At 51.6% G+C, this 24,852-nt stretch overlaps 10 protein-coding genes across 10 annotated transcripts; 6 read left to right on the plus strand and 4 right to left on the minus strand.

The window, feature by feature from the left end:
- Positions 1 to 483: 483 nt before the first annotated feature.
- Z519_01091 (uncharacterized protein) lies at positions 484 to 3,446 on the minus strand (the record flags this gene model as incomplete). Its single annotated transcript, XM_016758848.1, has 2 exons — positions 484 to 3,282; positions 3,336 to 3,446. 2 exons carry the CDS (start codon positions 3,444 to 3,446, stop codon positions 484 to 486), a joined length of 2,910 nt encoding a protein of 969 aa, XP_016624176.1.
- Positions 3,447 to 4,608: 1,162 nt separating this feature from the next.
- Z519_01092 (uncharacterized protein) lies at positions 4,609 to 5,160 on the minus strand (the record flags this gene model as incomplete). Its single annotated transcript, XM_016758849.1, has 1 exon — positions 4,609 to 5,160. One exon carries the CDS (start codon positions 5,158 to 5,160, stop codon positions 4,609 to 4,611), a length of 552 nt encoding a protein of 183 aa, XP_016624177.1.
- A 491-nt stretch (positions 5,161 to 5,651) lies between these two features.
- Z519_01093 (uncharacterized protein) lies at positions 5,652 to 7,673 on the minus strand (the record flags this gene model as incomplete). Its single annotated transcript, XM_016758850.1, has 1 exon — positions 5,652 to 7,673. One exon carries the CDS (start codon positions 7,671 to 7,673, stop codon positions 5,652 to 5,654), a length of 2,022 nt encoding a protein of 673 aa, XP_016624178.1.
- An 841-nt stretch (positions 7,674 to 8,514) lies between these two features.
- Z519_01094 (uncharacterized protein) lies at positions 8,515 to 10,260 on the plus strand (the record flags this gene model as incomplete). Its single annotated transcript, XM_016758851.1, has 1 exon — positions 8,515 to 10,260. The coding sequence occupies one exon, from the start codon at positions 8,515 to 8,517 to the stop codon at positions 10,258 to 10,260; it is 1,746 nt and encodes a 581-aa protein (XP_016624179.1).
- A 948-nt stretch (positions 10,261 to 11,208) lies between these two features.
- Z519_01095 (argininosuccinate synthase) lies at positions 11,209 to 13,154 on the plus strand (the record flags this gene model as incomplete). Its single annotated transcript, XM_016758852.1, has 11 exons — positions 11,209 to 11,232; positions 11,284 to 11,293; positions 11,348 to 11,386; positions 11,451 to 11,620; positions 11,679 to 11,795; positions 11,844 to 12,258; positions 12,358 to 12,422; positions 12,558 to 12,644; positions 12,705 to 12,732; positions 12,785 to 12,799; positions 12,895 to 13,154. The coding sequence occupies 11 exons, from the start codon at positions 11,209 to 11,211 to the stop codon at positions 13,152 to 13,154; spliced, it is 1,230 nt and encodes a 409-aa protein (XP_016624180.1).
- Positions 13,155 to 14,509: 1,355 nt separating this feature from the next.
- Positions 14,510 to 15,752, plus strand: Z519_01096 (fructose-bisphosphate aldolase 1; the record flags this gene model as incomplete). The annotated part of the gene is made up of 4 exons (XM_016758853.1): positions 14,510 to 14,617; positions 14,671 to 14,781; positions 14,837 to 15,139; positions 15,192 to 15,752. The coding sequence occupies 4 exons, from the start codon at positions 14,510 to 14,512 to the stop codon at positions 15,750 to 15,752; spliced, it is 1,083 nt and encodes a 360-aa protein (XP_016624181.1).
- Positions 15,753 to 15,949: 197 nt separating this feature from the next.
- Positions 15,950 to 17,678, plus strand: Z519_01097 (uncharacterized protein; the record flags this gene model as incomplete). The annotated part of the gene is made up of 2 exons (XM_016758854.1): positions 15,950 to 16,366; positions 16,440 to 17,678. The coding sequence occupies 2 exons, from the start codon at positions 15,950 to 15,952 to the stop codon at positions 17,676 to 17,678; spliced, it is 1,656 nt and encodes a 551-aa protein (XP_016624182.1).
- A 937-nt stretch (positions 17,679 to 18,615) lies between these two features.
- On the plus strand, positions 18,616 to 19,455 carry Z519_01098 (uncharacterized protein; the record flags this gene model as incomplete). The annotated part of the gene is made up of 2 exons (XM_016758855.1): positions 18,616 to 18,970; positions 19,067 to 19,455. 2 exons carry the CDS (start codon positions 18,616 to 18,618, stop codon positions 19,453 to 19,455), a joined length of 744 nt encoding a protein of 247 aa, XP_016624183.1.
- A 735-nt stretch (positions 19,456 to 20,190) lies between these two features.
- Positions 20,191 to 21,504, minus strand: Z519_01099 (uncharacterized protein; the record flags this gene model as incomplete). The annotated part of the gene is made up of 1 exon (XM_016758856.1): positions 20,191 to 21,504. One exon carries the CDS (start codon positions 21,502 to 21,504, stop codon positions 20,191 to 20,193), a length of 1,314 nt encoding a protein of 437 aa, XP_016624184.1.
- A 596-nt stretch (positions 21,505 to 22,100) lies between these two features.
- Z519_01100 (uncharacterized protein) lies at positions 22,101 to 24,790 on the plus strand (the record flags this gene model as incomplete). Its single annotated transcript, XM_016758857.1, has 2 exons — positions 22,101 to 22,404; positions 22,461 to 24,790. 2 exons carry the CDS (start codon positions 22,101 to 22,103, stop codon positions 24,788 to 24,790), a joined length of 2,634 nt encoding a protein of 877 aa, XP_016624185.1.
- Between the last annotated feature and the right edge of the window lie 62 nt (positions 24,791 to 24,852).

Raw genomic sequence — 24,852 nt, forward strand, 5'->3', positions numbered from 1 at the left:
GGAGCACGGCTGGCTCTGCACAGAGCTAGGGCAGGCCTATGTATGCTGTGAGTACGGAGTACGTGGATGGCTGTCATGATGTCTTGCAACGAACCTGACGAAGGAATACGCGCTGACGATATGTACTGGGTGGCACACAGCTACATAGACAAATCATTCGTCCCCGCTCCTTTCACCCTGTTCGGTCTAACTTAATGGGCTTCACAAGATCCGAACCGTTCATTGATCCCGAGGAAAGGGTAGAATTACTTAGCATTCTGGGCTACGGAGGAAGGCAATCCTCTTCTTCCACGTATATTCTGTTTAAATGACTTTGGAGCGATTCAATGAGTTTCAAACGGAATCTTTATTTTTCCACCTAAGTCATCACAATCATGTGCTAGTTTCGTATCTTCATGAATGCACTTTTCTCCACGTGGAGGGTATTGATTCTATCAAAGTACAGTTTTGCTGAGATATACAACCCAAAGACGCCAACCTCTCTCACCGTCTCTCTCGGAAATAATCATAATTCGTATTCAGCTCTTCTCTGGGAGTCACGTCCCGATAAACGTCGGCTTCGCTTCCATCCCGACTCCCCACCGGTGTCCGCCACCGGTCCAGAGACATGAATTCGCCATTCGGTGTTCTGACATCGCCAACACCTCCTAGCAAGTTTGTCCTATCGTCATATGGATCTGTGAAGGGACCATGAGGTGCCCCTGGGCCTCCGCCGGAACGATCAGGGGTAATCACAGGAGAAAGCCTGAACTGGCTCGGAGCGTTGGATTGATCAAACTGCTTGGGATGGACGGTCGTCTGTTGTTGTGTTACCACCTGAGGCGCAGGACTCGTATCCCTGGAACTTGAGGGCGAAGAATCCTTTTGGCCGACGAACGACGAGGCTGGTGTTTGGCTTCGCGAAATGGAGAGCATATCACCTGCTTCTTCGCGGAAATCCTCACGATTTTTGTAGAACTGGAAGTCCTGTTGAGCCTCGGGGACAAACTCAAAGGGAACATCCTGAGCCGGCTTGCTCGCCTGGGTCATGGGTTGCATGGCTATATCTGAGAAGGCCATGGATTGTCCTCCGTCAGATTGTAATCGGCCTCGATAGATCTCTGCGAGGACGTGTTGGGCCTTGGCATGCACCATTGGAGTCATGAGCGGTTGGTACAAGGCTGGATGACCAAACTTGGACGAGACCTTCTCGGGGTCCCTGGACTTGGCGTCCACCGCCATCCGTTCTTGATCGTGCATACCACCTCGAGAGTAGTACTTCAGGTCCAAATCGAACGTCTTCATGCAATACCATTTGAAGGCAAGCATGATAACAAGCAGCGGTGCAATTGCCGCAACAAGGGTCCATTCTCCTCTGGCTTTGACGACCACGCCAATAACAACATTGGAGAGCATCGTGGCAAATACGATTCGGTTGAACATAGTCGCCCAAAACTGACCGCCAGATTCGGTCTTGGTGATAAACACATACATGAGAAGGTATTTCTTCAGAAATGCGTCGATCACAAAATATAATGCGGTAACAACAAGCACAATCGGCTGGAGGGTAGAATAACAAAGGGCCACTGTGGTGTAGAAAAGGAAATAGTTGTAGTAGCTGGCATAGTCAAAGGCTGGAGGTTTCGTCCACTCGATGTTCTGTCGAGGAGTTGGAGCCAAGAATGTTCTCGCAAACCAGGTGTAGGTTAGTTGCCACAGCTGGGCTAGATCAGTAGCGGCGCCTAAAGTTCGCTGAAGGATCCAAGTAACCCAAAAGGGTGAGATCTGGCAGAGCGTGGTTGTGATCACAAGGAAGAACTGGCCTTTTCTCAGAGAGTCCCAGAGGTCGTTACTTTGTTTGTTGTACTGGATCACAATCGTCACGTATTGCCAAACAGCTGAAAAGATGGAAAATACAATCAAATTGTTCAGGGTGAAGAAGGAGTACAAGTTCCGAAAGACGTGTCGTTCTCGATCGGTTTTGGTCACATCTCCGGCACGGACCTGAAGGCGCCGAAAGATGCTCGGAAGCAGGAGATAAAAGAGCGAAGTAATCGCCGGCGCGGCAATACCCTGTACGATAGACCAGGCTGCATGGTGCGCTTCCAGCTGAGTTTTGAAGGCGGGCCAAACGAGACCCAGGTTTGACAAGTTGGAGAGGAAGATCGCTATCCCGGCGTTGATTGGGGTCCAGACGATTGTCAGGACGGCGATCCAGATGCCGTTCATCACCCGCTTACTCTTGCGCGAACCTCGAGACAGTTTTAGATTGTCCCAAATCAGATCGTTGGGTCTCGGTGCTAGGCGAATCTTGGTGCCTTGAGGGCGTTTGCTCCGTGCCTGGAATGCAACTGTATGTGCTTCAGAAATCTGATCCCAGCTGGCAAAGCCGTAAGACATAGCATCGCGATTGTCCACGCGGTCTCGGATATCGTTGATTTCCATCTCGAGGGCTCGGATACGGTCGGTGAGATAGTCAATGGCGTCGACCTTGCCATTCGTTGTCTGACCTCTGTATTTGCTGGGCGCCTTGATCGTTGGTCGGTTTGGTGGTAGCTTGTCTGGATTCTTCAAGTATTTCGCCAGAATAGACTCTAGTTCTCTGACAGCTTCCTCATGTTCCTCAATCAACTCTGGCAATACCTTCACGTTGCGTCCAATGGTCGTTTTCGGAACAGTGCCGGTCGGATTGACTTCGTCTGTGATTCGAGCGATGCCTTCGTTGCTTCGGAGCGTGGCCGGGATGTCTCGAATTAATATTGTCCGAGCATGTAGACTTCTCTGATACTCGGGGCTTTCCAGGTAGACCCGTCGCAGGTGATGAATTCGACGGTAATTGTGCCAGAGAAAGTATATCACCACCAAATCGATTAACCATGCCACGACCACTTGAGCCCATAACCCCCTTCCAAATATGAACAAGGGCGTCATGATGGCGAAGGCGTTCAGGCCATGTGTGATTGCCTTGTTCCCCTGTGTGACGTTAACGGGAATCATGACGACAATACCGATAATGCCCAAAACCAGGAACATGTTGCGCAGCATCCGGGTGAAACGCAGGAAGACGACCGCATCCATGCCGATTTTCTCCATCAGAAACGGTTCTGATGCTTTCCTGACAGGCGCGACCCAACTAAACAACCCTTTCCCCAATGGGGGAGGAGCGTGATCTTTGTCTGCGTTTTTCAGTCTTGGGGCATAAACGACATTGTTTCGAGGTCGGATGAGGCAAAATAGGAGAGCGAGACCGGCACTGAGTCCTAGTGAAGTGGCAAGGGAGGCCCAAAAGGCACCTGTTTGAAGCTGGAAAAGGTCAGCCGACAGATTCACATTTCCGGCTCTGGGAGTGTTCGTACTGAAGCTTGAAAAGGATTAGCAATCAATTGGAGGACCTGCTCTCCTTTTGATAGATCGGGATTGGGAGCGAACGAGGTTTGACGTGGAAAGAGTCCCTGAACGGCCGACATGGTGCTTGACTGGTTTTGCGTCTCTGCAAAGCAAAGATTTACGGAGGCGTTTGCATAATAGGGTTGCCGAAGAAAACGATTGAAAGCAACCTTGCCGACCAGCGCACTTGGGGTTGACGTCTGTGTATATCTGGGAACAAAAGAAGTGTGCCGATTGAGGAACAAAGGGTTCGGCCAAAGAAGGAGCTCAAATCGGGGGATAGTTAGCGAACGACAAAGACGCGTGAAAGGAAGGGTGTCTAAGGGAAATGAGCAATGAAAATGGAATATGCTGGAGTGGTGAGAGAAGACGAATGCTGGATAATGTACAAAAGATGAGGGTGCGTTGTTTCAGAACGGGGACTGCGAGATTGTAGCGACTGTTGTGTTTCAACCGCCCGATTGAGAATCTTCTCGCTAGCAGCCATTGCACCCACTGGCCTATGATGGCAGCCAAGACGCGTGCCCCTGGAACAAGGGTCCTGTACGCCTATATCCCCATTGGCCGCCGCCAAATCCTTCGGCTAGTTAGCTGCCTCCACGCCCACCGTCAGCCTATTGTAGCCCAGGACCGTGCCCCAGGCATGGCCAGGGTGCCCCAATGCCTGCAACCCTCGCCCCGAACGAAAATACCGTGTCTGCGACATGCGTGAGTGGAATGTACCTAAAGGTTCGTTGGTCTTTTTTCCCCTCCGCAGAATTTTCCGCCCGCTTCGTCCATCCAGAAGGAAAAATTCACTCATTCGCTAGGTCCCAACCATCACCACCGTCCTTCTCCATCTTACTCAGCAATTCCATCGCGATCCATCTTTGCTTCCGTCGGCCTCTCTGTCCTCGACCTCTCAAATTGTCCCACACTGTACGCACGATGACGCGGAAAAGACCTTGCTCTCAACAGACTTGCTATATCGATTCTTCGAGAATCGTCACTGTGCATAGGTAAACCGCTGCAACTTCCACCCATGTATCTGCTGTGGATGTATCGATAAAATAGCAAGGTAAGATCTGCTCTCATTTGTTCGATCGCCACAACGACCCGATGTCTAGGGTACCTAGCAAGTTAGGCAGAGGTTTGGTTTAACGTCGTTTCTTTTTACTCCAAAAAGAAATGGAACAGCTGAACTCCGCACTTCGACCACAGGTACGTGAAAGAAAGTCCCGTTCAAACTGCGGGCGACTGCCACTAGGGGGTCGCCGTCGTGTTCAGTTGCCTCACTTGCTCCCGTTCTTCGCTGCTCATCCCGGCCTTCTCCAACACCCAGGCGAGAATATCGTTTTTGGCCTCGCAATATTGGTCGACGTCCCTCCATTCTCGCTGGGCCAGCTCGAGCTTCGTCCGGCCATAGGCGTCTCGAACAGCGGGGTCGCTGCGACAAATATCCCGCACTCCCAGTTGATTTCTGATCGACTGGCACCCGTCAACGGAAACATAGAGATGCCTTGTTGGGAACGCCCCGGGTTTTCGAAAGGCGTGACGATCTGGAATCCCCATTTCGCCTCTATAGATATATCCTCCCTTTGACGTCAATGCATCAATGGCCGCCTGCACGTCGGCTCGGCCGCTGATGATAGAGAGGTCGATGACGGGTTTGGCGACCAATCCTGGGACGGACGTGCTTCCCACATGCTCGATGCCCAGGTATTTGACCCCTCTGAGGATTTCCTCCAACTCTTCTTTGATTTGCTGGAACTGGACCGCCCATTCGGGGTTGTATTCTTCTACGTTGACCTTCATGGCCGGCTGGATGTCGGACGAGGAAGAAGCAATGCTTTAAGCTGTCGGGATCGAAGTTTATAATCGGCGTTATATATGGCTTGTCCCGTGAGTCACTGTACACCTCTCCCATGTTACATCGTATCTCGTATTCGACCTGCAGCTGTATTGGCCCCTGCAACTTTCAGCCCTTGGCTCCCTGTCATGGCTCATTTGTCCTGTGCATTCTACACATTCAGCGTCAGTCGATTCGTGTTAGGCACGAAAAGTAGTCTTTTAGACCCGAGCAATTCACCCCTGGGTGTTATCTTACGCTGGCTACTGCTAAAATATCACCAGCACCAGTGGCAAACGGGAGTAATTACTCCTCAATGAACGAATATTATAGGAACAAATTCCTCACAGATACGCATGGGCTATATCGCAAAATTTCCGATGGATGAACCTGGAAATGTAACTTCCAACGTCTTTACCAAGACCGATTCGGCCCAATCAAACTGCCAACACCAACATCATATCAACTCGATCTTCCTCTCCCCGAGGCTTCCCAACACCCTCACATATTCACCCGCATCCATCTTCAAGCCATTCTTCCTAACATCGCCTTCGGGTCTACCCACGACAACCTTTCCCTCTCTAGGATCAAACTTGATGCGGAACTCCTCGATCAATGTGCCGGCTTGCAATTCCATCATGCCATGGACGTAGCATTTCCCTAGGTACACGTAGTAGTCGTTGACAGGACGAAGCGCGATCGGCATATCCAGCCCTTTAATGATGGCGATGGCGTCTGTTGTTTCGGTCATATTTGGAACAAGGCAGAAGTAGCCGAAGCTAGACACGCAGAACTGTTTGTACTGGAACGTGTCCATGGAATCAACTGCTTCATAGAATTTCGGAAGCACAGTTGTGTCGTTGGTCTTCGTGTTGTCTCCAGAGGGTGTCCTGGAGGACAGCCAACAGCGCCATTCCCGTGCACCAGAAGTGACATAGGAGGGCGAAGCAATGGTGTCTTCGTCGGTAGTCCTGGCAATGAGGGTTGCGTTGTAAGCATCTAGGGCAAATTCGGAGTCGATGTATGTTGGAAAGGGCAGGGCTTTGACGAAATCCTGGGATGTTCGATCCAAAGCCAGTATATCTTGACGCAGACCTACGATGTCACCAAAGGGCTTCCCGTTTTCGACAACACCACTGAGATAGGCGATGGTGTCCTGCATCATGACTGTGATTGACAGAGCGTACCGTAGCGATTTCCGAGGCTGGTTGGCAGCCTCGAGCATTTTTATCAGGTAGCGCTGCTTTTTCTTGGGTATTCTCTCCGCCTTTGGTCGAAAGACTTTGCCCCCAGCACACCATTCGTTATGGACGAGATACTGTGTCCACGGGTAGGACCTCCAGTCCACTACCCAAGAAGGAAGACCGGATTGCTTCCCTTGTTGACACACTCCAGACCAGTCCAGCACCTCGCGTGCTCCCCTATCCGCCATCCGCACCGCAAAATCGGTGTAGACATCCTCCCATGGTGTGACGTAGTCCGGCTGAGGTGCCCAATCGTTCTCGGCCAAGTCTGTGGCAATATTTCGAATGGCATAAATCTTGTCCCGTGGATCATAGCATTTCAATCGAGACGCATCGTACATGGCATGTATTAGGCTAACCTCTCGTGTTTGCGGTTCATAGTTCGCAATCTGCATCGCATGAAGTCGATATCTCTGAATGCTCCGGATGAACATCATATTTGCTTCAAGTTCAACATATGTCTCCGAGTGATTTGTAGAGAGAAACCACTGAGGCCAGCGCATCGTGGATCTAGGCTGGAATAGCCATGCCAATGCAAAGATCTGAATCCACGGTGTCTCTTCTTTACCACAGACCACCACAGGGTCAGAACTCAAAGCGCCTTCTTGCTGGGTCCACACGCGTGTAAACCAGGGTCGCAGGAGAAGTTTTGCGCAGGAGTTGATCAGTGACTCCTTCTGTGGATGGGTGTCCAAGACGTCAAGTATATGAGATTTGTTCTGCAAGTATTGCGTCTCATATCCAGCGTACATCACCGTGGGCGTGTATTCGTCAAGGTATCTTCCGGCGTCCAGCGTCCTGGCGTAGTCAATCGCGGCTGTGACGTCGTGATCACTCGGGCCTAGCCATATCACGGTCTTGCTGGCCTTTTCATAGACTTTGTACATCAAAGCCACCTCCCTAGCCTTCTCTACTGCATTTTCCTGATCTATACACACGACGTCAATCCACAGGTAGGTGATATTCGTCGTGGAGCGGAATCTCCTCAGGACCTCATCCGCATTTTTGTAGATTCCAAGCCTCGAGCCTGACATGAGTATGGAATGACGGGAGCGATCGTCATCGCCGCAGACGTATGAGGTCGCCATGTATTTAGGCTGTGCGTCTTTGAGGTTATGTACCACAAATTTCCCAACAAGATTGTCAGTGTGCTCCCCCGGATTTAATTCGAGAAGCCTGATGAAGTCGCCAGTCTGTGGCAGTGGGACATATGGGGATTCATTGGTCGTCGACATTCTCAGACACAGTCGCCGGGTGGGTGAGTCTGCTCTCGGAGAGGATGCCCAGATCGTGTATGATCAAGGTACAGAATACCTTGCACATCGGCCAAACATGAAGACAAGCAACAAGCGAGAGGGGAATGAAGCGTTGGAGACAAATGAGTAACAGTGGTTTCTGGAAAAGTCTTCTCGGCGTTTCATGTTGCTCAATGACCTACCAAAACCTACCTCGAACGATAAGGCCACCAATGTCCTACAGTAGTAGACGTCTATGTTGTCGCTCTAAAACCCCAGTTACTCAGTGATGGATTTTGGTTAAGTTCTGCAGTATGTTCGGAGGAGGCGTTGAACCTGGAGTTTGTGCATCTGCATAAGTCTCGAGTAAAATTGGGCCTAGCGGTGGAGGCGGGTACCTGCCGGGCGACCATGGAAACGGCAGGAGTTCCCGACTTCCACTCGCTCCCCAACTTGAAAGGCCGGGTGCTTGCCGGGGTCCTTCCGACCCAAGGGTTGCAAGGGCCACCAGGCCTAGGGCGAGTGACTCTAAGCTAGCACCTGGGCACTCCCCTCCACTAATAATAAACAGTCCGACTCCTCCTGCCGCTGGCCATTGATTTGTACCTGCCCCGACCCGAAGCACCTACGAAAAAAAGATACGGAGGAAGGCCCCCTTGTCCCGTCCCCCAGATTTGCCTCTCCTCAATTCACCTTCTCTCAATTCACCTTTACCTCGTCTCAGTAGCCCTTCGACCAGCTTTCCTCGTCAGCGCGACTGCCACCCGTTTCGCCCTGATGTCGTGATCACCCATTATCACAAACGCCATGGGTTTGACCCCGACATCGGAACACAATCCGGATGCCTGACAAGCCTGCCACCGTTGTCGCGTATGCGGCTGGTGCCTCTCTTGCCGCAATTGCTGCCTTCTACGTCTTTGGGCCGACCTTCTTCATCGACGGCGAGAACTCCTACAATACCAACGATGGCCGCAAACGCACAATCATCGGTCTTTCCAACCCGGCCAACGATTGCTTCATTAATTCGGTCCTCCAAGCCCTCGCTGGACTGGGCGAGCTCCGGCTCTACCTGATCAAGGAATTGCATAGGAGACAGCTGGAAGGGCCCGAGATCTATGAATCTGTCCCTCCCGTCCTGCGCAAGGGTGAAAGAGCTGACAGGGTTGTGGGGCTGCAAAAGGGTCCGGTCACTAAGGCGTTGAAGGAGATGCTGGATGCTTTGAATGAGCGTCCCATATACAAGAAGACCATCAGCGCAAGACCCATGATAGAGGCATTGGAGAGGGCGTTCAATACACGCATTAGCCGGAATCAGCAAGATGCGCAGGAATTTCTACAGATTGTCCTCGAGCGGCTTTGCGACGAATACCATGCAGCACAGAGAGCGCGCCTTAGGTTTGCAAACCCAAGTCAGAGCGAAGATACCGAAGATCCCTCTGCGGATTCCAAGCCATCTCCCACAGCTCGAGCAATGACAGAGGTCACAATAGGAGCTCGCGAGGGGTTTCCCTTTGAAGGTCGCATCGAATCCCACATTCAATGCCAGCGCTGCGGCTTCGAGACAAAACCTAGTGTCACAACCTTCGTCTCGCTAACCTTGAATGTTCCTCAGAAGAGCGCTACTTCGTTAGACAATTGTTTCGACATTCTTCTCAAAAGTGAAGAAATCGATGATTTTAAATGCGACAAATGCCGGTTGAAGCATGCTCTACAATGGAAGAAAACTAAATTATCGTCAGCGGTGATGGACAAGGACCGAGCACCGTTGGAGAAAGACATTGCTCTGATCGAGCAAGCGCTACAAGATGACCCGGAGAAAGCGCCCGAGGGGGTCAACTTGCCTGACACGAATCTGGCGCCAAAGAGCAAGATCAAAAAAATGACCCGCATCACCGTGTTCCCCAAGGTGATTGCTATTCATTTGTCTCGCTCAGTTTTTGATCCAGGCAGCTATTCGACCAAAAATATGGCCAAAGTGTCATATACGCAAAGATTGCGCTTGGGGGGTTTGTTGAATGAACATTGGTACAAACTCCTGGGAGTGGTATGTCACAAAGGCAGCCATCATAGCGGACACTACGAGTCCTTCAGGAGAAATCATGTGTACGCTCCCTTCGCTACCCCTGACCCGTTCAGCGCATATGCTATCGCTACTCGCTATACAAGCTTGGCTTCGTCGGCCACGCCTAGTCCAACTATGGAGGCTACGCATGGGGATGGCCTAAATGGATCCGCTGCACCTCCTAATGGGAACTCGACCACATCACTGTCGACAGCCTCCCTATCAACCGGGAACAGCAGACCAAATTCTAACAGCATGGATGGCAAGGATGCACCCCCGTTGACACAAGAAGACAATGCCATGTCGCCAGTACAAAGAACGGACACTCAAATGTCGAAACAGATTAGAACACAGGATCCAATACCAGGCAAGTTCCGGCGACGGAAAAAATCCAATGATCGGTGGTGGCGCATTTCAGACGATAAAATCAAGGAGGCAAGGCTGTCAGATGTTCTCTCGATGCAGCGTGAGGTCTACTTACTCTTCTATGAGCTCGAACGACCAGGCGATGATCCTAACGCCTAAGTTGCTCGCCATTCGTGGGTATGCTCTGGTTTCGTCGACCCAAACTACTACGTTAAAACCCTCGTTATATGCTGGGATATTTGGTGCGATTTGGAAAACAGGATCTGATAGATGTCGAGACGACACGACTTCGGGCTATTGTCATATCGCTAGATCTTGGGTAGAGCGGAGCTGAAAAATATCTCCTGTATCCCGATTAATACCGAACCCCATACTGCAGAAACTGAAGGCGTCAACCTCAGTTTTGTGAGAGGGTTGGTTTTGTCGAGGAATGGAACACTTATGGTCTCGCTTTCAAGAAACGTAGAATGATCGTACACCAACTCAGAATATGCTAATTTCCATGGGAGATTGTCGAGCGAGCGATGGCAGACCACGAAGGAGCAGGCGAGCTACGAAGAACTGGTGGCATTCATCCTGATCACCGCAGAAATCATTTCGGTCCCTGGTGCATATCAGGATGTTTGACCATTCAGCATTGGGATGAGGTTCAAATGAAACGTGCTGAGGACCCGTCTCGCCGTGTCACGTCCTTTTATCAGCAGTCTTGTCTAAGCATGCCTCTTTACATGCCTGGAAAGCTGCTCAAGATCGCTTATCTTTGCCCATAGAGCTGTCAGAGTTTTCTGTTGCCTCAGGAAATTTTTGGTTGCCACGGTTGATGAAGTCAATGGAGGGTAAATGTTTATAGTATTTTCGCGACGCGAACCGCCTGACCTCTTTTGATTTAGTTGAGTACCCGGCCAAGCGGCTAGTGGTCCGACACCGCCTTATCATGCTGTCTTGCCTATGCGCCACAATCTCAAAAAGTTTCGGTCCTCACGTGGGGTAGAAAGAAAATTTGTGAAATTCTCGTAGGGGTGTCAATACTACAGTAGAATCCCTTGATAACCGCTCTATCGCGCTTGCAGGAGATCCCGTCTCATAGTGTAAACACATTCTGACAACATGGCGAAGGGAAAAGTCTGCTTGGTAAGTGACAGTCCACCAAGAACCACAGGAGCTTTCTCTAACAGTAGCTAGGCCTACAGTGGTATGATTTGAGTCACAAAGCCCATTGCAGAGTTGTTGCTGATTTGGGACACAGGCGGTTTGGACACGAGCTGTATTCTGAAGTGGCTGCTCGGTAAGACCATCATGGCCCTAGAACCTTCGCAATGTAACAAGAAGGACTAATCACTGGGCTACAGAGGATGGCTATGAGGTCGTCTGCTTCCTGGCCAATGTTGGACAAGAAGAGGACTGGGCTGCTGTCGAGAAGAAGGCCCTCACAATTGGCGCCACCAAGATGGTGATTGAGGATTTGCAGAAGGAGTTTGTAGAAGAGTTATGCTTTAGGGCCGTGCAGTGCAACGCTCAAGTGAGTGCATTCGTACTTGGCCTGCACCTGGGTCACGGAAACTGATCTGGTCTTACAGTATGAAGGAAGATACCTGCTCGGCACGTCTCTTGCACGTCCGGTGATTGCACGATCTCTCATGCGAGTGGCACAGCGTGAAGGCTGCGACTCCGTCAGCCATGGTGCTACCGCCAAGGTAATCAACTCTGCTGTCTTCATGTCTGGTTGTTTCTAATCTTTCAAGGGCAACGATCAACTTCGCTTCGAGTTCGCCTTTTACGCAATTCAACCTTCCATCAAGATCATCGCTCCGTGGAGAGACCCCAAATTCTTCAACCGATTCCAGGGCCGGAACGATCTGCTCGACTATGCTGCAGCGAACAATCTACCGGTCACATCGACAAAAGCGAAGCCATGGTCAATGGACGCCAATCTCGCCCACTGCAGCTATGAAGCCGGCATTTTGGAAGACCCGAACCAGGAGCCTCCAAGTGACATGTGGACCATGACCGAAGATCCGCTGAAGGCTCCCAACGAGCCAACCAACATCACCATCAGCTTCGAAAAGGGTATCCCGACCAAGGTCGTCACGCCACAGGGGACATTCACAGATTCTGTACAGCTTTTCAAGGAGCTGAACCGTGTCGGAAAAGTCCATGGTAAGTAAAAAAGGTTCCCTTTCCTCAGATCAAGTCACGTACTATTTTCCTTCCAAATATGGGTCTGAGCCTTTACTGACATTTTGGTCCGCGACTTAGGTATCGGCAGAATTGACATCGTTGAGAATAGGTTCATTGGTTTGAAGTCTCGCGGATGTTACGACGTAAGTTATCTCCATTGAGCTCTCATTAGTTGATTTGGTGAAGATTATATATTTCAACCGCTCTTTCTAGGTTGACTACCAGTCTCTTTCACACGGCAATTATTAGATTTACTGCTTCTAACTCTTCAACCACAGTCCCCAGCTATGACAATTCTTCGCCTCGCACATCTTGACCTCGAAGGGTTGGTTCTTGATGGACAAGTTAGGGCTCTTCGGGATCAGGTAAGTCCCGCATCGGTTCCGACGATGTCTTTATACGGACAGCTAATGTTTCATTCTTAGTTTGTCACGCACAATTGGAGTAATTATCGTAAGTCATGACATCCGCCTTTTTAATCGGAAACTGCTAACGCTCTCTATAGTCTACAACGGAATGTGTACGTATCCTTACCCTCCACACGTGTCCCATCCCATGGATGCTTTATTCCAGTTCTGAGCCTGTACTAACGTTCCACCTCCCTTTCTACTGCAGATTTCTCACCTGAGCGTACCTTTGTGGAGAATTCCCTGATCTTCAGCCAACAGAACGTGAACGGCGAGGTCCGCTTGAGCTGCTTCAAGGGCAATGCATACGTCCTCGGCCGCACGAGCAGCAGCGAGAAGCTGTATTCCATGGAGGAGGCGTCGATGGACTCGTTGGAGAACTTCAGCCCCGAGGACACTACTGGGTTTATCAAGATCCAGACCATCAGGCTGAAGAAGTATGCGGATGATTGGGCAGAGCAACAGTGAAAGCTTTGCTGCTGGGTCGAGGATTCCCTCTTATGTTTCATGTTATTTATGCCAGGGTTAGGTGACCAGAATCATGCAGCTGAATAATCTCAGGATCAAAAGTGCTTCATCGGCATGCTATTCGCTTCGATGCCTCAATAATGCTGTGGCTTCATGGCTAACTGATCTCAGTGATGGAATTCCTAACTTGCAGCAGCAGCAGGCAGCCCCCGGTGTTCGAATAGCTTCATACCTGCCGAATCTTCTTAGACGCTTTGCATCCAAGGCATCTTTCCATTTCTGTACTCGGTCCTAGGACATCAAGCAACTGGTCTTCTTCTTTCTCCCACCTTGGACCCACCGTGTGGACTTGGAATGACGCTTGAAGTAGCGCGAATGATTCACCACCGCCGGCTGCCTAATCTGTGCCCTCTTCATGGGGTGGAAGCCGGATTCAGGATAAGCGATTCACTATGAGATCAAAGGCGCACTTTTATTTACAACAAGTAGTTGTTTACCTTGGCAATAGCGGCACTCTGTCATTCATCCTATACTGTTAATTATGTTCTGTATGATGGCGGCTTCGATGGTATTGAGCAAATTTGAAATATATATTTCGTCAGACTGTGCCACTGTATTGAGTCCGGCTCAGTATACCAACGATCATGCGGTCAAGCGTGGTTTTGAATATTCTGGGTAGCCGTGAAGTCGTTGTGGGCGGAGTTCCGACGTCCTCCCAAGATTTCAACGTAATCTGCTGGCGGTCTGCAAACTCTTTCCTCAAACCTAGAGCCCGAGAATTCCTCTCGGGTCAATTGCTTTTTCCACCAGGACGACTGTCTCATCGTGGGGAAAGAACTTGCCAGTGGGCAGAATATTCCGTAAAGTTCCGCAGGGCAAAAGGATGGAATAGCAAGAAATCCGTGGATGAGAATCAATAGCAAGGAGAGAACCGGAACGAGGGACCGAGTTTGGTTGTGGGGGTTTTGGCGGGAAAGCGAATGAAAGTCGCTTGGCCGAGGAATTGGAAACAACAGTGGCACGAGATGGCAGAAAGAAGCTCGATGTCATTGTTGATTGCCGCAGTCGCTAGTGGCTGCCCCTCACAGATCACGAACCCTCACCACTTTTCTCCCCGCCGCCGTTTCGGAAGCCGGCCAGCGGCATTCACCTGGTTTCTCTTCTACAAGCCCAACTCACTTTTGGATTCTATTCCTTTCTCACATATTTCTCACTCACTGTTACTCCTGGTTTCCGCTGCGGTATACGCCGCTACAGTTCATCCCTAGCTTAGATCCTTTCAGAAAGACCTTGCTGCAGTTTCTCCTACCCCTCCTCAGTCCAACCCCGAAAGCCCCACTCCAGCAGTCGCCAATATGGGTGTCAAGGATATCTTGTCGAGAAAGGAGGGTGTCATCGTCGGTGACGATGTCTTGAATCTCTTCAAGTACGCTCAGGAGCACAACTTTGCCATTCCCGCCATTGTACGCTGCCCCGCCTCATCTCAATGGCACGATCACTGACCTCCTTTCCCCAGAACGTGACCTCCTCCTCGACCGTTGTGGCGGCTCTGGAAGCTGCGCGCGATGCGAATGCGCCCATTATTCTCCAGGCCTCTCAAGGGGGTGCTGCATACTTCTGTGGCAAGGTTCGTTGAACGGCAGCTGTGGTGCAAAGAACGGCAAACTAAATCCATATCGCAGGGTGTCAAGAATGACAAGCAACAAGCATCCATTGCTGGTGCAGTCGCTGCAGCTCACTACATCCGCTGTGTCGCCCCCGCATATGGTGTCCCTGTTGTTCTACACACCGACCACTGCGCGAAGAAGCTTCTTCCTTGGCTCGATGGCATGATGGACGCGGATGAAGCCTACTTCAAGGAACACGGCGAACCTCTGTTCTCCTCGCACATGATTGACTTGTCCGAAGAAGCTGTTGACTGGAACATTGAGACCACGGCCAAATACTTGAAGCGGGCGGCTCCAATGAAGCAATGGCTGGAAATGGTACGTATCCGCCAGAAAGTTGAGAGCAGTTCGGAGACTGATGACAGACAAGGAAATCGGTATCACTGGTGGAGAGGAAGATGGTGTCAACAACGAGGATGTCGACAACAACGCTCTCTACACTCAACCCGAGGACATCCACCTGATTTACACCACTTTAAAGAAGATCTCTCCCTATTTCTCCATTGCCGCAGGTTTCGGTAACGTTCACGGTGTCTACAAGCCCGGCAACGTCCGTCTCCACCCGGAACTGCTCGACAAGCACCAGAAATACGTCAAGGAGAAGGAATCGACCCCGACGGACAAGCCCGTCTTCCTTGTCTTCCATGGCGGCTCCGGCTCAACCAAGAAGGAATACACAGATGCCATCAGTTATGGTGTGGTCAAAGTCAACCTCGATACCGACTTGCAATATGCCTACCTGACTGGTATCCGTGACTATATGTTGAACAAGAAGGATTACATCATGAAGCAAGTCGGCAATCCCGACGGTGAGGATAAGCCCAACAAGAAGTACTTCGACCCCCGTGTGTGGGTGCGTGAAGGTGAGAAGACAATGAGTGCTCGTGTGGCAGAGGCATTGAAGGACTTCAACACTGCTGGCACTCTGTAAACCGGGATCAGCGTCAAGAATCGAGAATGTCGCTGAATGGGTTACTGCGCATTCTTGTACTTTTTGGCGAGATGACGCTTCCTTGCCTCATTGTTGTCAAAAAAGAACTTTTAAGTGAGGAATAGCTCCCCTGTATCCTAGCTTTATCCTACATACCTTCAAATTTGCGGCAAAAAGAAGTATAGTTCTCTTCCAACATGGCCCTCGATTTTCACATGTGGGCGGTGACGACTCCAGCGGTGGCTCCATTCGGCTTCAGCCACCATACGTCACCGAAATTGAATGGCATTCCTTCTCCCTCCAACCACATTCAAGACCTCGATGTGACATTGAACAAAAATGCCCTCGTCAACCATTTCGCTGGATCGACAAGTTATCCCTTCGCTCGTTTAACGAAGATCGTCGCTCCCTCTTTCTTTTTTGCTCCACGAACTGTTCCCACGCCTCTGCCCTCTGCATTCTCACCGGTAACACGCAATAAAGTCCGTGAGCACACGACACCCCAATCCTCCATCAACACTGCCCAAGTGGGCGCTTGCAAGCGCAGGATGCCCGAAGTCGAAGGTGGCGCCGTGCCAAATCAAAGCAAGGGATCGTGGTCTTCTTTTCTCAAGGTGAGTTCGTGAAGTGGCTCGCGGGCAGCGCTCAAACTCAGCGAATGCTACTGACAGTGACAAACGCGCGCAGTCGATTGCCTCTTTCAACGGCGACTTGTCTTCGCTGACTGCCCCAGCTTTCATTCTCTCTACCCAATCGCTAGTCGAATTCTCCGCGTACTGGGCTGAAAACACGTCGTTATTCATTGCGCCGACTCAAGAGAAGGACCCTGCCAGACGCGCTCTACTGGTGCTGAAGTGGTTGCTAAACACGCTCAAACAACAGTATAGCTCTCGGTCGGAAAAACTTGGGTCAGAAAAGAAGCCACTTAATCCATTCCTCGGAGAACTGTTCTTGGGAAAATGGGACGACGAATTCGGCGAGACAACGCTGGTCTCGGAGCAAGTCAGTCACCATCCTCCAGTAACGGCCTACTGTATCACCAATGAAAAGCACCGCATTCGACTGCAAGGCTACAACGGTCAAAAAGCCAGTTTCAGTAGAACTATCCAAGTCAAGCAAGTTGGACATGCTCTCTTGACCTTATACCCTCCTGGCAGTGACCGCGTGGAAACCTACCTGATCACTCTGCCCGCCTTGCATATTGAAAGCCTCATCTACGGAGCACCCTTTGTCGAGTTGAGCAAATCTATATATATCGTCTCCAGCACTGGGCACGTCTCCAAGATCGATTTTTCCGGCAAGGGTTGGCTCTCTGGGAAGAAGAACAGCTTCACAGCGTCGTTGTGGAGAGAAGGTGAAGGTTCGGAGAAGAATCCCCTGTATACAGCGGACGGGCAGTGGTCGGACTCGTTCGTCATACGAGAAGGCGACAGCAAGAGAGGGAGAGAGATCGACACCTTCAGGCCTTCAGGTATCAAACTGTCCAAGCTGAATGTTGCACCCATCGAGGAGCAAGATGTCTTTGAGAGTCGGAGAGCATGGTCACGGGTTGCCCAGAGCATTGAGAAGGGTGAAATGGATGCTGCCTCGCATTACAAGTCCAGAATCGAGAATGCCCAGCGGGCGCTGCGCAAGAAGGAGCAAGAGGAAAAGAGAAATTGGGAACGTGTGTTTTTCTCCCCAGCGGATCCCGAGAACAGAATGGAAAGGACATTCGAAGACTTAGTCAAGGTGGTGACCAATTTCGGTCTCAACAGCTGGGAAGGTGCCGCGCCAGATAAAACTGCTGGAATATGGAGGTATAGCGAGGAGAAAGCGGCCAAGGCAAAGAAACCGTTCCACAAGGAGGGACTGCTGGCTCTGGGGGAGAATTCAGATGGAACCTCTGCACCAGTCAGTCGGGTCCCGACGAACCAGAGCACATAACAGGCGAATTGAGTCGACTTCAAAGGGGAGCGAGGGAGAACAGCAGCGATAACAGAAGCTACAGCAGCGACGGAAAGGAAAGCATGATTTTGTCGATCTGGGCTGTATTATTAGCTTCCCCGTGAACGACGGATCGGTATTAAGGATGTGCTATCCGGCACCTTCAGAAAATGACATGGCAGTAAACAATGCTGAGGCTCGTTTTCCCCAGCCTCCATGGCCTGCGTCGAGCTCATCCCAAAAGTGTACCGGCCGAGAAGCCTCGACGTTGTCAGACACGGAGTCAAAATTCGACCGAAACTCACGGTTGGCTGAATGAAATAGGGGGACAACACTGAATCGGTGTCATCAGCGTACCGGCTTGCTTTATAAGCTCAGGGGCAGCTGGCAGCACTTTTGGCACAGTGGCTCCAGATGTGGAGAGTATCGACCGCCAACTTTCAGCGACCTCGCTGCAAACTGCCGAGCTACCCAATCACTGCTGCTACAGTACATCAAGGAAAGTTGTCGCTTGCCGGCCTGGTGTCTCTACCTAGGTACGGAGGTATCCCAGACATGTGCGTGCAGGTTGGGGCGGGCTGCCTGAACACTATGTCAATGACGGCAGCGTATAATGACACGAGAAGTAGGTTGCCGCATAAAAGGCCCGGTCCTTGCATACATAAACGAGGGGGGACACCCAGCCCCCATGAGGACTGTTCGACACGTCATTGGATTGACTGCCTCTGGTGCCTCCCTCCCTGGGCCGGTATTACACAACACCTCGTCGCGAGCAGCCATAAGAAGGCTGGGGAGCCTCTCACCAGCCGTCAGCTCTCCTTCACGTCCGAGTACTACTGCGAGGTCATCAGTAAAGAGCCTCCCATTACTACTTCAGTCCGGGAACCAGGTAACACACCAGAGGAGACGTCTCCGACTTGAATCTTCAGCAAACAACATGTCCTCCCCCTCTCCGCCATACAATGCCCTCACCCTCTACACGGCAGGAACACCTAATGGCCTGAAACCGGCCATGGTACTCGAGGAACTCGGTCTCAAGTACAATGTCCGCGCCATCAACCTCATGACTAACGAACAAAAGGAACCGTGGTTCCTGGAAATCAACCCCAATGGCCGTATCCCCGCGCTCAAGGACGGTGACCTGAGGGTTTTTGAAAGTGCCGCAATCATGTTCTATTTGGTCGATCTGTATGACAAGGAGAAGCAGTTCACGTACGAGTACGGGAGTGGACTTTACTATGAGATGATGAGCTGGGTGATGTTTCAAATGGGTGGCATAGGGCCGATGCAAGGTACGGAGTAGTACAACATTCTGGCTCGAGTTTCCCTCTCTCCTCCCTCCCTGTATGGTTTTCGAAAATCTGACAAAGAGAACACAACGAAAACAGGGCAAGCGAACCACTTCCGCGCCATGGCACCGGTGTATTCGGCCTACGGCATCAAGCGCTACATCGACGAAACAAAGCGTCTGTACGGTGTGCTGGAGATCCGCCTCTCAAAAGCCGACTGGCTGGCCGGGGACAAGTACACGATCGCCGACATGGCGAATTACTCGTGGGTGCGCGCGGGACCGCTGTTCTTGGACATCGACATGAGCGAATTTCCGGGCGTGGACAGGTGGATGAAGCGCATTGGCGAGAGGCCTGCGGTGCAGAAGGCGAAAAAGATCCCCGACACGGGTCGTAGTGATGAGGATTTAGTCAAGATGATTGAAGGCATGAAGGCTCGTGTGGATTCCTTGAAAGGCACAGATAAAGATGAGCCTTCGAAGATATGAAGGGACGAAAGGTCGGACGAAAGGTCGGACACCAAGAGCCTCGAGCGACACTGGCGGCAGCGCGGATTATGGTTTTTCCGCGGCCTAATATCGCCTTCCAACTTCTCTGTAGACCAACGAGAATCACCTGGGCAGCGCGTACTTGTGTGCAGACTCCCTGAAGGAGACATCTGGAAATGAGTTCGGAAAGGAGATATTTCAGAAAAGGAACCATAATAATGCCACCCCTGTTTCCATCGAGCAGCAGCTCGAACGACCATGTTGCATTGATGTGACTAAGAAAAGCGAGATCTTTTGATTTCAAGCTCCTCCGTCCTGTCTTCTGATGGACCCTGTATATGGCGTACCCATCCTGTACATCTTTCTGGTTATTCCGAATAAAACCATCACTCACAAAGGTCCCCGCACGTGCGCGCTCTTTCTTTCCTCAAGACAAGCCTGTTGGGCACCAGACTCGATATATCCTCTCCATACTGATAGTCTTCCTCTTCGTTCTTCCGCCGAGCGTGTCGTACTGTGCTGTCATGCAATCTGATTATAATCCCCAATTCAGGTTGTTAGAGGTACCGTGAGCTAGCCGCCTGTGACATTTCATCGCATATGACTGGGACGGTTGTTGTACAGATTCAGCTATGCTCTAACGGGAGCTTGAAAAGAGCATGATTCGTGTTCATCAATCATTCGTATGTCATTTCCTCGGTTTCCGGGCAGGAGATGACGTTGCTCCACGCCCACTCACACCAGGACTTGTAGTTCCGGAGCAGTGGCGTAGCCCGATGAACGAAACTCCTTTCTCACCAGGATCTCCTGACGAGCCATTTGCAGTCTCTCTGCCATATCGGTGTTTTCTTCATGTGAGCGCAGAAAGTCAGGATATGTTCTCTCGGCAAAGTCGAGGAACTCTCTGGCTTCACGAGGGTGAGCTTGGGTCAAGGATAGTTCGGCCGCGTCTAGAACAGAAACAAGCAAGACCCTCCGAACGAATCTGTTGGGATTCTTCTGCCATCTGGCAAATTGTTCAAGAAACGATGGGTCTTGAAGTTTCTGAAAAAGCGGGTGAGCCGTTGGTGATGTTGGATGGTAGATCTGAAGAATAGCCGGGTCGAAAGGAGAATAATCAATCGTCAGGCTGTACTTCAGCACCAGATCATAAAGGCCGGCTGGTAAACCTCTTTTGCTGCGTTTGTTTTGTAAGAGAATTGCCCCAGCCACTTGACGCCAGGACCGTTGGAGAGGTTCGGGGGCCGACTTCCCGTCTGAGAGGACGGCTCTTCCGGAGCTCAGGCGGTATTCGTAGGCCTGGGTATATAGCTGCACAGCTTCCTGCAACCGGCCGCGACGAGCGGTCTCCTTGATCATCAGAGATACGAGGCGATCTTCCGCTCGCAGGTAAGCGATGGCATCAGGAGCGTAGTCATCGGTGGGGATGAAGATAAAATTGGCGAAAGATCGTTCGTAGAGGACTTGCAGCCACTGCCAGACCTCACGCTCCAGCCCGTCGGCGTACATGACGGAGACCAAGGGTTCAATGTATTTCTCGTTGAGCAGCAAATCCTTCTTCTCAGAGCCAGTCATAGCGTTGAACCAGCGAGCCAATCTAGGACCCAATCCTTCATCCTTGAGTGATTTGCCTCGCTTCTCACGGCCTTGAAGATACTGCAGAGCGCACGACTGGACGAGATCCGAATCGAGACCTTGTTTCAGCAGGGCATCGTCAAATGTCTTGACCGCCGTGGCAGCTAGACCGTGGGTTTGCAGAAAAGTGAGCGATTGCTGCTTGAAAAGAGGATGGCCGAGGATAGTGTCTAGGTGAGAATGGGTGGAATGGGTGACTCTTTGGGCCGGATCCGGGATTGAGTCAGAACCATGCTGATTGTCGCTGGCTGTTGCTGCCGCTCTGGGGGAGGGATGAGTTTCATCAAGACGTCGTTGGAAGGCGGACTCGAGGACGTTGAGGAGCTGCTTGGAATCGCGGGGAGACTGAGGAGAAAGAGGAGGATGGATCGAGGCGAGCAGCTTGCGGATGGCGAGGGAAGGGGTGAGTCTCATCTTGGACTCACCATGAGGGCGTAGTCATTGTGAGCTGAGGGTGTTTGGGGTATCGCAGTCGCAGTGCTACTAGGTAATGGAGAGGGAATGAGATCGCTGGATGCCGCCGCTGCTGGAGACTCGTGTGGGGGGGCGAGCTGCCTCACTAACTGGCAAACTAGCACCATTAGTTAGCTCGCTGCTGTGCCTGGAAGTCATCCACGGTCTGTTCCTGTCCCTAGAGCCTAGACGCCACAGTATCAGCGAGCAGTCCAAGTGTCAGGTGCTTGGCAATTCCCTCCCCCAGAATCTGTGGCCGCCTTTGCTTTTGCCTTTGCCTTTTTGAAACCCAAACAAGCCTCTTGAATGTGTTCCGGCCATAACCAACCCTCTCTGTCTTCATGTCAACATCACTGTGCTTTTAGATCCAACTCACGCACTTGTCACTTGCCTCACCTAGTGACCTCCCTTCAACGCGGGGCCGGCTGCTCTTTTGCTAGCTGCGACTTCCATTAAGTTACCATTATTGTCACAGTCTCCCTTCGTCAACTGCAAACGATCCGAACCTCCCTACCATCTCTTGCAACATCTCTCACGTTCTTCACACCCACACAAAAATGGCAGAAGTCCAAAGCCGCGGAAGCGGCCCAAGAGGTCGCGGCGGTTTCAGAGGCGGCAGAGGTGGTTTCCGTGGCACTCGCAACCCTTCGAGATCACAACACAAACCAGACCATGAGCAAGAGAACATTCCTCCCGCACCGCTAGAAGATCAGGGTGAAGTCGGTGAATTGCTCAAAAAGTTTGGCGACAAAGTCCCTCTCCTCAAAGAAATCTGTCCCGGTTGGAGCGACGAAGATTTGGTCTATGCTTTGAACGAGACTGACGGCGACGTCAACGCTGCTGTTGACCGCATTTCAAGTGGTAAGAGAGCTAACCGTCACATTTTGTGTTTGAGTTCACTAACAATCCTGTTCCAGGCACCATCTCACAATGGGGCGAGGTCAAGAAGAAACATCCGAAGCCCAAAGAAGTCCCTCCCGCCACAACCGACGCTGCTACTCGAGGCCGTGGCCGTGGCAATTTCGAAGGTCGAGGGAGAGGCCGCGGTGCTGAGCGTGGTGCTAGGGGTGGCCGCGGTGCAAAATCTGTCCCTACTGCACACACTAATGGTACAAAACCCGCACAGACGACTGATAGCTGGGATTCTGTCACTTCCTCTCAAGCTCCAACGGATGCCGCTCCAACGGCGTTCGATACCGCTGCTCCAACAAATGGTGATGCGACCGCGACTGCGACAGACGGCTGGGCAAATGAGCCTGGCAAGGATTCATTGATTTCTTTGCAAACCGAAGAGCCCAAGCCCGCTTCCGCTGCAGCGCCAGCTACCGCCAAACCTGGTGGATGGGCTGGACTGTTCGCTAAACCAACCCCTGCCCCGGCTCCCAAGAAGGCTCCTGCGCCCCCTCCTCCCGCTGTTGTGCAACCTGAACAAATACCGGTCGAGCCTGAACCGGCCATTGAAGAGCCCGCACCTCCTATCGAGCCAATTGTCCCGCCTCCGATTGAAGCGGTGGACTACAACGAAGAAGGACCAAGTGAGCTGCCATCCGCGCCGCACTCGGACACAGGAAAAGATCTAACACCGCCTAAAGATGAACTCACAGAGCAGAATCTGGAGAAGTTGCCAGACACGTCTCACCCGATTGAATCCGCCACTGCTGCCAGCACCATCGCAAGCACCCAAGACCCACTTGCCACTGCCGAAACTTCTAAGACCGCTGCTCGGCCAATGTCTGGGTACGCCGCCACCGCGTTGAAAGCCACCGGAGGTACAAGTCGATCTGCCAGCTTTGCGAGAAAGGTCATGGAACAACAAGAGGCAGTGGTGATGCCAGGGCATCATGCCGTCGAAAAAGCAGCTGTACAGTTTGGCAAATTGGGCTTGAACGGACCGGAAGATGTTGACGTTGACGAAGACCGAGAGGAACCGGAGACACGTACTCAACTCCCCGATGACTCCCCCGCTGCCCCTCGCGCCTCGTTGCCCCCAGCTGTGCCTGAAGCCCAGCAAGCGCCTGCTTCAGCTCCAACTCAACCCATTGCTGAAGCTTCATTGACTACCCAACGACAATCATCCGGTCTGCCTTCTGCTCCCCAACAACCTCATGAACCGTCACCTCAGACTTCCTCGGCATATGCAGAGCAGTACAGATATGGTCAAGGCCAGAAACCGTTCGATCCCTTTGGTCAACCTCAAACCACTCAAGCCCAGACCCAAGAACCGTTTTCTAACCAAGTACCCAGTCAACCTAGCACAGCTACATCCCAGCCGGATTATTCTTCCTATTACGGTCGTGACGCTTACAATTACTATGCTTATGGTCATGGGCAAGATGCTCAGCGAACTGGCAGCACTTTTGGTACTTCGGCTCCGGACACTCAAGGGCAGTATGCCACCTCACGCCCTCAACATGGAATGGTTCAACAGGAAGCGCAAGGCAGCGGACAAAATACTCCAGCACCTGGCATGCCCGGTCACCCCACTCAGCAGCCGGCTGGTCACATGCAACAAAACCAAGGTCATGGATATCCCGGCTACGGCTACCCGAACGCATACAACCAACAATATCCTCAGTACGGTGGGAATTACATGGGCTCAATGAATCATCGATACGGAGCCAACCGGCCCATGTTTGATGATGTACGACGTCAAGAGAATGAATACTATGGCAGTCAATATAACTATGGGCAAAATCATTATGGCAACACCTACAAGTCGAACATGTATGGACAACCTCAGCAAGGATACTCCTATGAACACTCGTCGTCTCCAGCAAACGTCAGTGGCTTCGGGCGAGACGGAGGCTATGGCAGAACAGGGTCGGCTCAGCCTTCTGAAGCCCAGCAAAGTGCTGCGGGCAGCACCGGCTTCGGCGGCATGCCTGATCCCTTCGGACGATCATCCTCCAGTTTTGGACAGACTCAAGGCTTAGGTCAACAGCATGGAGCTCATTCCGAGGATCCCGCAAAGGCCTCGGGACCGAGTCCCTCGATGCAAGGTGGCCGTCCCGGATCCGCCGTCAACAGTTTCCCCGGTCAGCAAGGTGGTTTGCCTCCTCCATCGCAGCATTCAGGTCAACAGGCTTTCGGCGCATATCCTCAGTACGGGAGTGGATTGGGCAGCGGCCACCAAAACGCCCACCAAAACACAGGATACGGAGGCTACGGGTCAAATACTGCATTCAACACATATGGCGGATATGGTGGTGGCCGAGGATGGAACGGCAGCTATGGTTCTGGCCATTAGTGCATGGCGAACTGAAACGACACAAGCCTACAGCAACATCATCTCTCCTCTGTTTTATCTCA

Source organism: Cladophialophora bantiana, assembly GCF_000835475.1.
Source record: "Cladophialophora bantiana CBS 173.52 unplaced genomic scaffold supercont1.2, whole genome shotgun sequence".
Classification (NCBI taxonomy): Eukaryota; Fungi; Ascomycota; class Eurotiomycetes; order Chaetothyriales; family Herpotrichiellaceae; genus Cladophialophora; species Cladophialophora bantiana.